The following is a 17,198-nucleotide window of genomic DNA, read 5'->3' as shown; positions in this document are numbered from 1 at the left end:
TATCATAAATTCAACTTCTTGAATTTATTCTCTCAACGGGAACAAACGATCCAGTGCTTGTGTGACCCTCAATGGTTCAGGGATACAGCTAGCCGTGGGTTCACAACTCTTTGTGATTCTGGACATAATCCTTTATTCGGGCTTACCCTAGTTAGCCCCATTCTTTTCATCAACACTTTGATCAAGAATGTCAGAACTCATTTCTGATTGCACCCATCGGATCATGGTAAGAGCGTCTAGTAGCATCGTCCCATGATCCCCTAGGTATCACTGATAGTGCCTGCAAGAACTAGTCGATTATGATTAACGTACAGTACGATCCCTTCATCTCATATATCCCGATCGAATCTGCAACCATTGGTTCATCGAGGATTGCATATTAATTCGATAACTATGTGACAACTATAAATAGTGGCATCGCATGTACCGTTCGAGAACTCCTTCTCTAACGTACATCTCATACTCTGGCCAGAGATTCCATGCACTATAATTTCATCAGATCTCATAGGATATCCACACCCGCAGGTGAGCGGTGAATCCCCGACTACAATGCACTGGCTCCTATATGTTTCGCAATTGTACCCAACCTCGCCACCTGATGACTCTCCTGGAGCCGGTAAACGAGTCAAAGCACAACCCTAGCATATAGAGCCTCAGTGTTGTCCCGGGTTGTAAGGACTAATGGTGCACAATCATAACCACGGACTTATCCTCTCGATGAATGATAACCACTTGGAAAGTCCGAGGGAGGGTTGTTCAGTATAATCATCATATGACTACTCATCTGCATGTTTGGACATCTATATGCCCTTACCAAGAAACGCAGTACACAACATCACAGATGCTAGTCTCGAGCTCAAGCGACCTTTATCCATGTTTTAGGCGGCTGAATCGACTAGGAACGAATTTAGATCATACAGTGTTTACAAACGAGTTTCAACATCGAATTACGATTCATTTGTATTAAAGTATAATCAAGGACTTTATTTATGCTGATTGCATGGGTATACAGATAAAGTAAACTGAAACCATGAAAAGTTAAATTATATTAAAATAAAGATTATTTATTACACTTGAGTCGATCAATTCCCCAGCCAACAGTTGGCTTACAGGGCATCTACTCTAACAACATTTTGTGTCGAATTCTTCGCAGGTATTGAGAAGATTGATGTCGAAAACTTGGAGGATGAGAGGAAGACGAGGCTGGTATCCTTCAAGAAGAAGGCGATCGATGCATCGACCAAGTTTAGAAGCTCCTTGACCAAAAAAGTGAGGCGTAATAGCTGAGTTATGTCTGTTGTGTTCGAGGATGAGCATGATGCCGATGAATTACAGGTCATGGACGCCTTTCGTCAGGTGCTGATCCTGGAAGAATTGCTCCCTTCAAAACATGATGACTATCATATGCTGTTGAGGTATCTTTCTTTTTCATTCCATGAATCAGAAAAGGTTACAAGATTCTTGTGTTCGAATGGGTTAAATCTTAGGCCTATCTCAACCATTTAAGTGGATCTCGTTTTAACAAAAATTATAACCGATATTAACTATATATTTCAAATGTTTTTACATCATGCAGCAACTTTAGTGCGATTTTTCGATCACTATGTCGTATGAACAGCAAAACCAAAGGACAAGAATAGTTAACTTTGTGAATGATACATGTACCATTAGTCATTCCGACCATCCCGTTCTCAAATCGAGAATCTCAATTCTCAAATTTCTCTCTCCTAATTATTTTTGTAATATTACTTAGATATTTGTTATCTTGTATTAAGAGAGTATGTTTTTTTTTTTGAAAACATGGTGAATGTTGTATACCATAAAATATTATAGCGAAATTTTTTCATCTTGTTACCCTAATAATTTTTAGAAGTTTTTCACGAAAATCTCGGTGTCCAATTTTAATCTTTGTTTTCATATTTATATCCCAAGATGCCGCACCTAGGATCAACAAGTGATATCAGACCATTGGTTTAAAATTTCTTTCAATTCTAAATATGATATGTGGTTGGATCCTTAACTAATTTTCCCCATCAAAAAAGATTTTTTTATTTTTATTAAGACGATATTATTTTTTCGTTTACTAAATTGTTGTAGACAAAATGACGGACATATACGAGATAACAAATTTCAATGGCAAAATAAAGATGCAAGCAATTTTAAGAAATGAGAATTGCTTGACGGCTATTGGAGGTAGACCGAGAGAAATCACAAACTATTAGAAGTGGAATGAGATGGAATGTGATCCAGTGGGAGCCACATGCATGGTATATCACTGTCGAAAAGTGAGAAGAAAAATATTTACTGTTTAAAATGTGATAGTAAAGAGAACTTCAAGAAATAGTATAAGACTATCGAGAAGGGTTCTCAAAGAAATGTGTCAGTACTTCAAGTGATGGTGAAATATTATTAAGCGAAGCAGCAACAATTACAGAAGGCACGTACAAATTTTGTGACGCATGGATTATGGATTAAGGAACGATGTGACACATGATGTCTCAGAGGGAATGGTTTGATCAGTATGAACCAGTCTCAGGAGAATCTGTGCTCATGAAAAATGATCATGCCATGGAAATCGTTGGGGTCGGTATCATCAAAATAAAAATATTAAATTGACACTATTCGCATCATATAAGAGGTACGACATAAGAAAGGGCTGATGAAGAATCTTTTATCATTGGGGTAATTGGATGATATCGAGTGCAAAACTCGTATCAAGAACGAGATCATAAAAGTTGTGAAAAACGTGCTTGCAATTATGAAAGCGAAAAGGTTGTTGCAAATCTGTATATACGTTTGGGAGAAATACAAAAGGATGCGGAACTAACGGTTGCACCGATTGGTATAGAAGAAGAATTAATGTTATTATGATATAGAAATCTTAGGCATATGTTAGAACGAGGTTGAAAATTCTCTAAGAACAGAAGCTGTTATCTGGGCTTACAAAAATGTTTCTACCCTTTTGTCAGGATTGTGTTAACGGTGAAAACATATATTCAAGTTTAGTACTTCCACTTCCACAAGCAAAAGAATATTGGAGCTGATTCATTCTGATGTTTGACAAGCACCAATTGCATCTATAGGAAGAGCAAGATATTTTGTCTCGTTCATTGATGATTTCTTTAGGAGAAGTTTGATGTATTCAATCAAGAAGAAATCAGATGCTTTTCCAGTTTTCAAAGATTTTAAAGCGTGGGTTGAACTTGATTCTGGAAAAAAAATCAAGTATTTGAGAATTGACAATCGAGGAGAATATACCAATGACAAATTTGATGGATTTTGTCAACATGAGAACATCGAAAGACAGCTCATTATAGCTTACACACCTCAACAAAATGTAGTGGCAGAGCGGATACACAGAATCTTGTTGGACAAAAGAAGAGCAATGTTGAGGACTACGGGTCTAGCTAAGTCATTTTGGGCAGAATCACTCTAGACTGCTAGTTATATCATCAATTGGTCTTCCTTCAGTAGCGATTGATTTGAAGACCTCGATGGAGATGTGGACTGGGAAGCCGACTGATTATTTTCATTTGCATCAAATATCAAATTTCTTGTGAAGCAGTACTGGAGCACAAGAAACAAGAACATGTTGAATATGAGGTTTCCAAAGTGAGGCAGTCAACTCGAGAAAGAAGATCACCATGTTGCCTTTCAGATTATGTCACTCAAAGCAATATTTCATATTATCTATTAACAGAAGATGGTGATCCATCGAGTTTCCATTAGACTTATCAAAACTCGGATGTATCCCCGTGGATGATGACAATGCAGGAAAAATTGGATGTATTAGACATGAATAAAACTTGAGACATTTTTACACTACCATGAAGGAGGAAAGTCATTAGTAACATATGGGTACATAAAGATCAAGCGTGATGACAATAATCAAGTAGAGTGGTATCGTGTTCGATTGGTGATAAAAGAGTATATGTGTGGTGTTGAACAAATCTTTGTACAGTCTCAAACATGCGTCGAGGTGTTGGTACAAGAGATTTGATTCCTATATCATGATCCTTGGATGCAACATACTTAGTGCAACCTCTTGTACATATTTCAAGAGGTTTGGTGATGATTATATTATTTTGCTATTGTATATGGATGATATGTTGGTAGTAGACCTCAACAAAGATCAGGTCCAAGAATTGAAGACACAGTTGGTTAATGAATTTGATATGAAGGACCTATGAACAGCAAACAAGATTTAGGGATGCAATTTCACCAAGACAGAAGTAACAGAAAGAGATTATTATCCCAAGAAAAATTATTTGAAGAAAGTCTTGTGACGCTTCAACATGAAAGATAATAAGTCAATCTCGACCCCTTTTCCTGTTAACTTCAAATTATCTTTCGATATGTGTGCTAGCAGTGAAGCAGAGAGGATGAAAATGTCTTTAGTACTATGTACATCACCGATGAGAATTTTTATATTCACCATGATCTATACAAAGTCAGACATGCTCAAGCAGTGAGAGCCGTTAGTCGATACATTTGGAATCTTGGACGAGAGCATTGGAGTACTGTTAATATGATCTTTAGATACATTAAGGGTATCTCAAATGCTGCATTATGTTGTGGAAGATCGGATTTTACACTTAGGGCTATGTCGATTCAAATTATACAGATGATCCTGATAAGAGAATATCTATTATTAGTTATGTGTTTACACTTGCAAAGGACAGTAATGTGGGTTTAAAAAAAAGCAAACAATTGTGATATTATCTAAAATATAGACAAAATATATGACAGCTACTCAAGCTTGCAAGGAGGCAATATGGATTAAAAGATTATTGGAGGAGATCAGACACAAACAAGATAAGGTTATTTTGTTTTGTGACAATCAGAGTGCCTTGCACATTGCAAGAAATCGAGCTTTTCATTCCAAGACTAAACACATTGGATTTCAATTTCATTTTGTGCGAGAATTTGTAGAGGAAGTAAGTGTAGATATGCATAAGATTCATACAAAAAATAACATAACTGATGTTATGAGCAAGCAAGTGAACATAGAAAATTTGAGTGGTGTAAATCTTCAAGTATCCCAACGGAAACATAAGCAGCAGAGAATGACAATAATGAAAAAAAATGTGTGGATATATATTTGACTTTCAATCAAATCTCCATGTGAAAGAATGTGAATGATTGATAGATGTCGGTAAAGAGCACATGCATTTTGTCTGCATCATTTATGAAGATAGGTGACATGTTTTATTCTTCAGAATTGTGCAACGGAGAAGTCGGATTTGACAATGTGTTGTGAAGAAAATTCACTTGTAACTTCAATGTTCACACCGGAAATACATCTATAAATAGATGTATCATTCGACATTACAAGCATCATGATCTTAAATCGAGAATCTCAATTCTCAAGTTTCTCTCTTATCCGAATTATTTTTATAATATTTGTGAGATATTTGTTCTCCGATATTAAGAAAGTGTGTATTTTCTTTGGAAGTACGGTGAATGGTTCTACACCATAAAATATTATTGTGAAATTCATTTTATCTTGCTCATGATTTTTACCCTAATAATTTTTAGTGATTTTTCACATGAATCTCAATGTCCGATTTTAATCTTTATTTTCATATTTAAATCTCAATATGCCGCATCTGAAACCAACAAACACTCTCGAACTTCATCACATCACCGTGAAAATGAGTTCCGATTTACAGTGATCAGCCCCATATAGAACCTTTTGATGAAATAAAACAATAAGTTTCGAGAAAAACAAGTGTTTTCTGAATCATATGAAACTAGTCTCTTCAAACACAAAAACAGAAGGCGGTTCATGTTATATTTCTCGGATTTTGCAGGTTTATGAAGGCCTGGATTTGACATTCAGAAAACAAGACAAATGTGGGCTCATGATATGCTTCAGTGGAGGAAGGACTTCGGTGTTGACACTCTTTTGGAGGTATTTATCATCATAGTACACAAACAGACAATCATATCTATTGATTGAATAATCTAACATTTAAAAGATAGATTTTGAACTATTGCATGATTTAAAATATTTCAGTTACAAATTTTTTGCTAGAATTTTGATTTCAAAGAGAAAAGCGAGGTCTTAAAATACTATCTGCATGGGAATCATGGGATGATAGGCCAGTTTATATTGAAAGGCTCGGCAAGTGGATGCAACCAAGTTGTTGCAAGTCACAACTATTGATTGGTATCTAAAATATCACTTTCAAGAATTCGATAGGACGTTTAATGACGAGTTCTCAGCCTGCTCCATTGCTGCTAAAAAGCACTTTGATCAGAGCACAACTATCTGGATGTACATGGAGTGGTACGTATCATAGGGTGTCTTTCTTAGTTGAATTCTTCGTGTAAAAACCAACCATTAATTGGCTTGTCATAGCTGGATGCTTTGGTTATACTACGTCCTATATTTGGATCGCCGCTAGGAGTGAATAATCTTACAAAAAAAGGCGAAGAACTCTTCTAACTTGGGTTTTTCCATTTTGTAAGACGATCATAAAGACGAATTGATTTATAACAGAATCTGTTATGTATAGTCTCGTTTGTGCAGACACGCTGGATTCAGAGCTGACAGCTATCATATTCATAATATTACTATTTCTACCTATGATTTAGGGACTGAAAAACTTCAATAAGCCAGCCAGAGAACTGATTCAACGTCTTCAAAAAAAATAAATGAAGATAATTACCCTGAAAATACTTGTTAAACGATTTTAAAAAAAAAAAAAGTTTTGGGCCGTGAAAAACCAAGCCAGAATATTTGTTAAATGATACAAGAAGTTTAGGGCTGTGAAAATACGTATGATCCAGAATGGTAAAAAGCAATCAATCAAAAAAAATTGAAAACAGATTGGAGTTTATTGCCAATAGGTCTTTGCCTACATTGAAAAGCAAAAGTTCTTTGCTTTCTAAGTGGAGAAACCTAAATAAAACTGTGAGATAGGTGGCGTTTAGATTCTTTTAGAGATGGTGATTTTAGACTCAAGAAACACCATTCTTTGAACTCCCCACAGATTTTATGTTTGCTATCTTTTCACTAAATTTAAGGGCCTTGTAAATTACAAGGTTTGCTATTTGCACTAGGTTTCTTTGGGGTTTTAGGATTGCATCCCTCCGTTGGCCTGCCAAACATCTTCAAGGAAAGGCCAATTAAACATTTCTGGCTCTGTGTTAACCTAAAAAATATGTTTTATTTTGTTATTTAAAGATTCTATTGATTGCTTTTGCTTATGCTTGCGACTTTGAATAATTTTTTCTAAAAGAATAAAATAACTCGCATCTGAAGTTCGAGCTCTTCGACACAAGGATAATAGCACCGCACTCCCAAGATAACTATAATTTCAAATAATATTCCATGTACGTCACATAACATCATTCAATAACACACCGTGCAAGACGTTTGCAGAAAAAAGATGCATACATATACGCATTCCATAAAATTTCTCAAAGATAAGTATCGTCAATGAAGTTCACAAAGCCAATTTTTTTCAAAATGATTATCATTGTGCTCAAGACATGAAACCGAGACGAAGATAACCTCAACCCTCAGAAGCTCCAACTATTAACCATCTCACCAGCAAAACTTTTTCTTCTGGAAACATGAAGCAGGAGGCAAGTCAGCACCAAACATTACTATAGCCCCAAGATAAAATTATATTTTTAAGAAATAAATTCATCTTGACTCACCCGATACTTGGGTTCTTGACTGTCTATATAAGCAAGCAGATCATCTTGCATCATTAAAGCCTCGTGCAGAGCCTGCTCAAATACAAATTCAACTCTCATTTCAAATATTTCTGAAAGATGAAGGTAAGAAGTAGATAGGTAGACTTCAGATCAGGAATAATATATCTTGAACAATGGGAAGACAAAAACACAACACACTAATGTGGAGGGCAAGAAGAGTGCAACATTTGCCAAAACTGAGTTAATGGTTAACATGAACTTTGTCATTTATTATTAGCTCCTGTTAACCTGATTATGATTTTCTTTTTATTTCTAATCTTGGTGTTCACGGATACTTCAGATTTTACATAGCATCAGACATGTATTATTTCTTTCTTTGTGAGCATTAGCATGAATCCGAATTAGTGACCACACTTAAGTCCTTCCAATCAAAGAGGTTTGTGCGCTATAATTCTTGACAAAGTGGATCTGATGAGACGGTAAATCCTTAGTTAAGTAGATTAAAATTGTATATTTTTCCATTATGTGCACAATTTTCACAGTAATATCATCATGAAGGATATATACTGGGGATTTACCTTTTTGGTTGCAATCAACTCTGCTTCTAGGGCATCCACCCGGCAAACAGCAGCATTCAGAAGCTCTTCTTTCTCGTAGGGCATCTCGGATGGTTTTGACTGAAGAGAACTGACCTTGTCTTCAAGCTCGCCCAATCTCCTGAGGACAGAAGATAGAAGATCCGTCTCTGTAAAAGCCGGAGTTGGCGATGGTGGCCGGAACTCCTCCTTTAGCATCGTGTCAAAGGCAAATTCCTGGACGGTTATTTCATTCTGTGACAAAGCATCACAAAGTTTCTTGGAAGCACGGAATGATATTGAACGGAAGAACATGAAAAGGTTCACGAAGAAAGCCATAAGAGCTGCCAGAAACCGAGCCTGCAACCCTTTTGGTGTGATTTGAGAATCCGGCAGTGGAAATATATCTGAATTAAAAAATTACATTAACATCCTAAATAAATATAATTTTACATAGAAAAGAGAAGTAGGGACATCATTAAAGTATTCCAGGTTCAGCAACTATACAGAAGACCAAGTTCTTTTATCATTAGAATAAAGTAGATAGGTTAAGATTAAATTCAGCAAGAACTAGAATCAGCATCAGAAAAAGAATAAATGATAGATACATAAAATTTAAAATACTTTAGAAATAATGAAAAAGAAAAATACAATATCTTTTTACTTTCTCCTGTCATCAACATAAATTGCTATGTAGTGAAATCTTTAAGGAAACAAGTACTTACACTGAAATCATACAGAAGGTTGCCTGATTATATGCATTCATTTCACCCAACTCAGGAAAAATAAATAGAAAGACCTACCTAAAGCGTGTGTGAAACGATAATGCAATTATGAATGAAAAAGCTATTTTATATGACGAACCAATTAGAGATTTAGGTATCGCACATGAAGAAAAAGTATAACCTTTAGAAACAAAAGACTTTGTGGGGCTTGTTTGCTTCTTCCATCCGGAATCAACAGCCTTGTCAACCATGGGAACATACTCATCATATCCTGAGAAGTTGCCAACATAGCTAGCCATTCCAGTAACCTTGCCCTGAAATAAGAGAAATATTTTTACTATAACTCACAAAAAGATAAAATAACTTCAATTTTTGTAAAGTAATTTTTTAATTACATATTTTTTTCCAAATTTACCATGACGAGGGACAGTGAAACATGATGGTTCCAGAATTTAAGAAAAACTAGAGATAATCTACAACGGCAAACAATTAAATTGCATGGCAGACAATAAATGAACTTAACATTCATACACCTAAATAGACAGGGAAAAAAGGAGAAACACAGAGGAACAGTGTTTGTCAAGCAATGCATGAGAATTCAAACTCAGAAAACCATCCCAATCACTGAAACTGCGTTATAGCCATGAACGTTTAGGTCAAATGTTACCTCTTCACGAACTGGAGTCAACCGAAGATGTTCATAACTCCTAATGGCTTTCGGTGAAGCAATGTCTTCAGCATCAGAACCAGACTCTGCTGTAGAAGTATCACTGCCTTTCAGCTGCCCAACCCCAATAACTCAATAAGCATACACTTATATCAGTCATACTCAAGAAAGTGTGTTCCAAGAAAAGTAAAGTTAATGCAGAATCCTTACCCTCGCGTAATGAGGCTTAGCATAGACTACCTTCCCCTCACTATTGAGAATTTTAACCACCTGTCTGGCTCGCCGTGTTTCACCATTAAGCACCAACTGCAGAGCAATGTCAATCAATCATTTATCTTTAAAACGAAGCTAAATAGTTTCTAGAAATCTCGTTAATGTATCACAACAATCTAAGACTTTAAACATCCAGGTAAGTCAGGACCTTCAGTATCTCTGGATTCTTCCATGGCCCTTTATCAGAGCGAAGGCAACCCCCTTGATCAGCACAAGTACACATTCCTCCCAGGAATTCAGGCAGTTCACTGCGCAGGCCAAGATAAAATGTTTAGAACAGTTCAGAAGGGATCTCGGTATAGTTTTCTTCTCATAATAATATCAAAAATCATTAAAATGGTATCACACGAGTATTAATTTTCTTAATTTTCACCTTGCATCTATAATTTCAAGCAACTTGTTTTGGTATTTGTTTCCAAGAACCTGTAAAAGCATTCACAAGACTAAGATACAGATTGTCACTGAATTAAAATAAAAGTTTGCAAATGACAAGAACATAAGAATCAACCTACATGAATCTTAGTGGCAGTCCTGGGATCTACAAAATTTTTAACAGTATTCCACAGTAGTCTAAATCCCGGACCAGCATTGATGATAAACATTTGATGAAGCGTCTGAAGAAAGGCATAACATTGTAACAACAATAAATTAAACATAATTCAGTAACTAAGCTAGAAATATGAAGGTTACTTCAGGATAGTTATCGCCATCTATCTTCTGAAGCCTTGTAATGAGGTCCCGGGCGTTCTTGTTAAAGTTTTTCAAACCCTAAAAAACATTACAGAATAAAGATACAACTCTTCAAAAAGACAAAAGACAACGGAGTTTTGAATCAATATAATTAACAGATATGCCAAAAGCAGTGAAACATACCACACCATGAACATCCAAAATTGTTGTACTTGAATCAATGTGTCGCTTTGCAGCAATTGTACATGCTGGAAACTTGATAGCAAAGCTTTTCTCAAATTCTCTCACATGGTATTTTATATAACGGTCAATTGTGGTAACTTGCATAAGTTTGTTTGGCTCAACTCTCCCTAATCTTTCAATGTACAATGGCCTTCCCTCTTTATCAACGCCATGATAGCCATGGGGGTAATACTTTAAAACTTGATTCAACTCAGCAAATTCAAAGTCCTGATGGGAGACACAATTGATGCATTGAATAATTATTAGAACATTTTGAACACCAGTACAACAGGAAATTTACTGATTGGAAATTAAAAACAAAAAAAATTATGTATCAAGTCCAGCTACCTCCGCAATTGTGTCAGTCCCAAATTCTTTCCTCCACTGAATCATATCAGCCCACATAAGCTTTGACTTTTCAAGATCAAATTTCCTTGCTTTCAAAAACCTGTAGCAGATGTCTCAAAGATGTTAGTATGTTACTGAAAATTTTCATAGCAGGTCGGAAGCAGCTTTAAATTGTTAACCCATGAGTGCAAATGTCATTCTGATAGCTGACTCAAGAGAAGCTTCCGACAACTAAATACACATTTAACCACCTCTACTCAGTAAGATATAGAGTATTGTCCAAAATGCCTTTTGCCATAATTATTTTAAGTTAGGATGCAATGCAAGGTGAGTCAACCAAGCTTGAGAAAAGATCATCAGTAATCCCAAGAGCAAATTTTTTGAGCTCGAGCTTTTCTCAAGGTTCAAGAGCCCATAAGCCAACTCACTTTGCATTGAGCCAGAGCCAAAAACTTCAAGCACATGAATTGAATCAAGCTCAGCTTATTTACACCCCTATTCTATATCCACAGTGTCATCAATAATTGATAAACATGTGCAAACAACTAAACATAAAGCCGTCAAGAATACTAACCTCAACATCATATGGTAATCATCAAACTTTTCTGGCAACAGCTCATCAAATATCAAGGCTTGTCGAAATGATTCAACAGCTTGTAATTCTTCAGCATCGCGAATATCTTCTATAGAAACAGAACTTACTCGGCCATCACTCTTTCTTCTGCCGCTTTTCTTCTTGAGAGAATGCTTGAATTTAGATGATGCATTGAGAGCTTTCTTTTTCAAAGAACCAATCCTCGTCCTCCTTTCATCCTCTGAATTCTCAAAATCAGATTTCCTTTCTCTTCTCTCATCATGTGCAGATGACCCTTCAAAGCCTGTTTACAAAGAAAATACAAATGCAGGAAGAGGGAAAAAAATTACAGAGAGGCTAAAGAAAAGGAAAGCATGATTTACACAGTATGCATTTTTTTGTAATAAATTTGTGTTCTCTTAGAAGCTATACATCAGCTAAATTCACAATTGTAAGCAGAACAACGCAACACAGATAAATCCCATTCACAAAATACCAGGTCACAGCAGTTCACCAATCAACCACAATCACAGACGACACTCTCCCTTATGACAAGAACATACATGCATATCAAAACAGAACCTGCAAAATTTAACCAAGTTTTAAAATAGGCCTAATCATTTAAAGACTCTACAAAACTCCATTTTTAGCAACGAATTTCCAGGAAAAATAATGATTTCAAATTGAAGAACACGGAAGCATTAGAAAAAAACAGAAGCAGACAATTTCTTACTGTTGCAGGAAGGATATTCAACTAATACATCAAAGGAGCAACGGCTTCAAGAACTAAGGTCTTCTACAACAAGTGATTTGATCGGGGAAAAAAGAGTAAATAATTTTGCTCCTCAGGAAGGGATATCACGATTATAATAAAAAAATCCGCCTTTCAAAACCAAGAAAAATTAAATCAATACAAAAAATTACATCAAGATACCCCAACACCAAACTCAGAATCTTAAACACCACAAGCCGAATCATACCCATCATAAACACAATTCAGTAAACACCAAATCCATAAACCTCGTAGTCAACAAACTCCAAAAACAAAAAAGCCACTTACAAGGCCTGGCAAACCGATCCAAGGGTCCCGACATCGCCAATTTCTTAATCAACCAAACCCCTTCCTAGGTCCTCGATGATCGAACAATCAACCGCACAAACAACCAACCATCAAGCCAAATCTGAAAAAGCCAAGAACCACACCACAATCCAGTTAAATCANAAAAAAAAAAAAAAAAAAAAAAAAAAAAAAAAAAACCATGATCGAAAACTCTAGCTAGAGTTTTTTCCTTATCTACCAAAAAAAAAAATCATCAAAAACTATCGGCACGGAACCCGATATAGAATAAATGCATCGTCATGCATAACGGCAGTCGACTTAATTCAGAGGGAGAGGATAATAAAGCCAAAAAAAGGAACACGTCTCAATTTCTTTATATCAATTTAAGATTATAAACAAATAAACAAGCAAACATACGAGTAAGAATCGCCCGTTAATTGAGCAACGGCAATTTCTGAGTGGAGAAAAGGGAAGAACGGATTCAATGTGGGAGGTAGTTGTTGTTTAACTTGGCCGTAGAGTGGTGGCCCAGTACACGTGGCAGGAGGAGCGCGGTGGACTGAACAATTTGCCGGCGGTGGTTGGAGCAAAATGCCAAGAGTCTGTTGAATAGTGATTATTGAGTAATGATTCCGTGACCGGCCTCTGATTTTGTACGCCCTATTTGCGGTTCATTCAATTATACCTCAACAAGCACTGCCTGAATCCATTCATATTGCGACACGTGGCACTTAATTTTATATAAAAAATCTTTTTAAACATTATCAATCTGGAAGCTTCATCATATAAATACTTAGTAATTTTCAGAAAATCGATACAAATAACTCTCAAACTCAAACCATACCATGGTTAATTGAAATCTACCCAATGGTGGGAAATAAAAATCAGATCTAATTTTGTTCCCTCAACACCACACAATCGACGATCCTTCGTAGATCTGAAGCTTATCTACTTTGGTTCTTCTTCGCTTCTTCCATCGGACGCCGCCTCTTCCACCATGCGCCGCCAGCAATGCTTCCACCGTGTGTCACCTCTTCCTCGCCTGCGCCGCTAGTTGTTTTCCATGGCTTCCACCGTGCTCCGCCATTAGCAACGCTTCCACCGTGCTCCGCCGTTAGCATCGCTTCTTCCTCGCAACGCTTCCACCTTGCTGCAGGTACAAGGAAAACACAACTTTGGATCCCTTTATCTATCTGAAAACCTTGACTTAAATGATGACTACATATTTTGGCTTCATAAAGATGACCAAGAATATATTCATGACTTGGTACTTGTACCCCATGCTCTCAAACATTGAATATGTGCTTGTTAAAAATTTTCATTACATAATATTGTTCGATTCTATGTCATTGATGTTTTAATGTCTTCGATTATTGCTGGTGCAGGTGGACCTTTAGATTTGTACAATGATCACCATATTTGCACCCACTTTGAAATGTTTATTGATGAAGATAAAGATCAATGTGTGAATTCTCAGAGTTTTTCCAGATTTCTTGGTTTGCTAAAATATATTCCTTTTCATTATAATACTAGTGTAAATGAGAATAAATAATCAAATTCTCGGTGTATTTATTTCTTGCGTTTTGTCCTATTACATAGATTCCTGAGTGGAGGATAAAATATTTTCCACGCATAGTTGCTGCTGTTGTTGATAAAATTATTGGGATGGATATGTGAACTGGTACTTGTTGATATGATCATAAGATTGTTTAAGAAGTGCATAGGGAGCTATGATTTAAATTGTTTTCATGTCTTTGTGGTTTGGAAGCCGTATGTGCAGAACCTTTCTTCAAACTGATAATTTGCCTCAAATTATTGGGACTCAATCTGATTTAATCCTTGTAGAGTATGGAAAATAAAGAAAGGGACAGTTTAATCCTTTTAGGAAATACTCATATTTACCATATCGCACATGCAGCTTTCAGGATTGAGTCGAAAGGATTTGTTTACAGCAAAGCTAACTTGCTAAGCTGGTAAATTTTTTTTGTTCGTGTTTACATTACTCTACTGCAAAACTTTAAATTTATGCATGCTTAGTATTGACTTTATCTGAAAATGTTATTAAAATTTAGGTAAAAAAGTATGTTGTTTTTGCTGGAAAAAAACATGGTGTTTATGATCGTTGGGAAGAGGCACAAGTGCAAGTAAATGGATTTCGTGGGGCTTCCTACAAGGGATATCACAGTAAAGCAGAGGCATTGAGAGCATTTGATGAATATATGGAAAAACATTATGCCGCTTCAAGTTCGACGTCCACTGAAAGTTCAACGTCCACCGAAAATTCTAGTAGAAAAGCCAAACATAACGAAAGAATTGCTAAATTGATAGATGCTCAGGCAGACCTAGCCCGTGAGCATCAGAAAAATGCCTTAAAAATGATTGAGATTTCTGAAGAGCTCAAAGCAATACTTGAATCTATGAAAATTAGTGATGATGTCTAGTGTTTATTGCTTTTGATATGTTGGCTTAGTTTCTTAATGTACTAATGGGATTTTTATTATGTTGTTTCTTAGTTGTTTCTCAATGTACTAATGAGATGTTTCTTATGTTATTTCTTATGTTGTTTCTTAGTCGTTTCTTGATCTATAAATGCATCATGTGGTACAGTTTTAAAAATGTTGTTTTATCGCATCTGAAAATGTGAGAATTTTTCATCATGTTGTTTCTCGCATCTGAAAATGTGAGAATTTTCAATTGACATGAACATGTTTGGATAACTTCGTGGTGGTCATTGTTCCAAAGTAGCGAATTAAGAAAATATTCAGGGAAAATAAACTGTGCAACAAAGAAAATAATTACAGCAACTTAGTCCTTAAAATATTCGGTGTGGTCATTGTTCCAAAGTTTTACTACACTAACCTTCTGCAGCATTTACTACCACATTTAAAAAAGCCCACAACTGCATTTAAGACCACCGAGTTACATCAATCTTCTGATCTACTCATTTGTTCAATTTACATATTACGATGCCCATAGTCATTTGTTCAACTCACTACTGCATTTAAGACCAACGAGTTTCATTGTTCCAAAATTCACATATTACGCACTCAACCTTAGATTGAATAGGAAATTGAGAGAAGAAAATGAAAACATTGCTTCGATTTAACAGGACATGTGTAAATGAGACAATATCATGATTTAGGTAGTTAATCATTACCAAAAAAAATCATGGATAAAGATGCCCATAGTTATTTAATGCAAGGTTCCCTGCCATTAGAGCCTAGAAAAGGAGATTTGTGACCACAATTTCTGATTTACAAAGAATCAAATATTTTTTCACATATGTTACTCTAACTTCTTGGAACTACCTGACAAAGCAAAAACAAATATATGTGCATATACAGCAGCAAAGATTCTGCCAAAGCATTACTGAGAAGTTATAAACTCAAAGCAATTATTATAAAATCCTTAAACAACAGACAATAAGGAACAATTGTGAAACAGAAGGCAATCTCTGATGTCCTTTATAACTCGGCCACGACTTTGGATTTTTTTTCAAACTCTTTGCTTTTGGATTCCCCCCAATCTTCCTTCAATTCTCGTGACCGAATCCCTAAACAACTTAAATTTAATTTAATCAAATATAAATTTGTAAAAAATACCTATTTGATATTTACAACAATCCTTACTTGATGTCCTTGTGATGTAGGAAGAGCCCCAAACGGATAAGAATGTAAATTCATTTGAGAAGCTTCAAAAAAATTAGTATAACCTTCCTACATTTTCATGACCAAATCCCTAAACATCGTAAATTTAATTTAACAAAATATAAATTTGTAAAAAATACCTATTTGATAGTTACAACAGTCCTTACTTGATGTCCTTGTGATATAGGAGGAGCCCCAAAAGGATAGGATGTAGCATGAATCAACAAAGGATGGTTTTTCAAAATCTGTGGAGGCTTACCGTGACGACAACGAGTATCCTCTGTCTTCTCTTTCGACCGCCAATTTTTTTGAATCTTTGTATAATTAAGCACAAATTCATACAACGAACTCATCTTATTGCCTGTTTTTTTTTAAACCATATTCGTGACTTCGCTCTTCGAAGTAGCCAATAGTCCCTCACTGAACTTCCCATTACTAAAAGCAGTCGCCCATTTTTTCCTGATTCTGTACATTCCATTCAACCACTTATGACCATCCAAATTATATGTATCAATCATGTATTTCCATGTTGCCTCAAATTCATATTCAGATTCACAACAATTCATACATTTATACCACAACTTCTTGAAATTTGAATCAACATTTAAACTACCAAAGTGTGAAGGAGCATCCTGATTTATATGCCATTGACATAACCGGTGATGTGAATCTGGGAAAATCGCTTCAATGGCATTCATCATGGCTTGACATTGATCTGAAAAGATAGTTTGCGGTTGCTTTCCATT

At 35.7% G+C, this 17,198-nt stretch overlaps 2 protein-coding genes and 1 long non-coding RNA gene across 8 annotated transcripts; 2 read left to right on the top strand and 1 right to left on the bottom strand.

Annotated features, from left to right (window-relative positions):
* Window positions 1-1,159: 1,159 nt before the first annotated feature.
* Window positions 1,160-6,594, top strand: LOC140972216 (uncharacterized). Its single transcript, XR_012174473.1, has 3 exons — window positions 1,160-1,415; window positions 5,814-5,914; window positions 6,038-6,594. It is a non-coding gene; the product is annotated as an uncharacterized lncRNA (long non-coding RNA).
* Window positions 6,595-7,292: 698 nt separating this feature from the next.
* LOC140973618 (phosphatidylinositol/phosphatidylcholine transfer protein SFH8-like) lies at window positions 7,293-13,468 on the bottom strand. 2 transcript variants are annotated; one of them, XM_073436569.1, is made up of 15 exons: window positions 13,223-13,468; window positions 12,806-12,926; window positions 11,746-12,049; window positions 11,172-11,271; window positions 10,785-11,051; window positions 10,602-10,679; window positions 10,424-10,525; window positions 10,285-10,334; window positions 10,060-10,159; window positions 9,849-9,944; window positions 9,639-9,752; window positions 9,153-9,285; window positions 8,250-8,653; window positions 7,672-7,743; window positions 7,293-7,576 (listed from the first exon to the last, which is right to left on the bottom strand). In XM_073436569.1, exons 2-15 carry the CDS (start codon window positions 12,837-12,839, stop codon window positions 7,556-7,558), a joined length of 1,875 nt encoding a protein of 624 aa, XP_073292670.1. In that variant the 5' UTR covers window positions 12,840-12,926; window positions 13,223-13,468; the 3' UTR covers window positions 7,293-7,555. The 2 variants fall into 2 exon arrangements, with proteins under 2 accessions (XP_073292670.1, XP_073292671.1); XM_073436570.1 differs by lacking the exons at window positions 12,806-12,926; window positions 13,223-13,468 and adding an exon at window positions 12,242-12,324.
* A 139-nt stretch (window positions 13,469-13,607) lies between these two features.
* Window positions 13,608-15,356, top strand: LOC140972215 (uncharacterized). 5 transcript variants are annotated; one of them, XM_073434668.1, is made up of 4 exons: window positions 13,608-13,961; window positions 14,191-14,268; window positions 14,724-14,778; window positions 14,878-15,356. In XM_073434668.1, exons 1-4 carry the CDS (start codon window positions 13,817-13,819, stop codon window positions 14,879-14,881), a joined length of 282 nt encoding a protein of 93 aa, XP_073290769.1. In that variant the 5' UTR covers window positions 13,608-13,816; the 3' UTR covers window positions 14,882-15,356. The 5 variants fall into 5 exon arrangements, 1 of the variants encoding a protein (XP_073290769.1); XR_012174472.1 differs by lacking the exon at window positions 14,191-14,268; XR_012174471.1 differs by lacking the exon at window positions 14,191-14,268 and having other exon boundaries at window positions 14,405-14,778.
* The last annotated feature ends 1,842 nt before the right edge of the window (window positions 15,357-17,198 follow it).

The sequence above is a fragment of the Primulina huaijiensis genome, chromosome 3 (genome assembly GCF_012295235.1).
Source record: "Primulina huaijiensis isolate GDHJ02 chromosome 3, ASM1229523v2, whole genome shotgun sequence".
Classification (NCBI taxonomy): domain Eukaryota; kingdom Viridiplantae; phylum Streptophyta; class Magnoliopsida; order Lamiales; family Gesneriaceae; genus Primulina; species Primulina huaijiensis.
The sequence above is the reverse complement of the archived record's forward strand: the minus strand, read 5'-3'. Positions and strand labels throughout refer to the sequence as shown.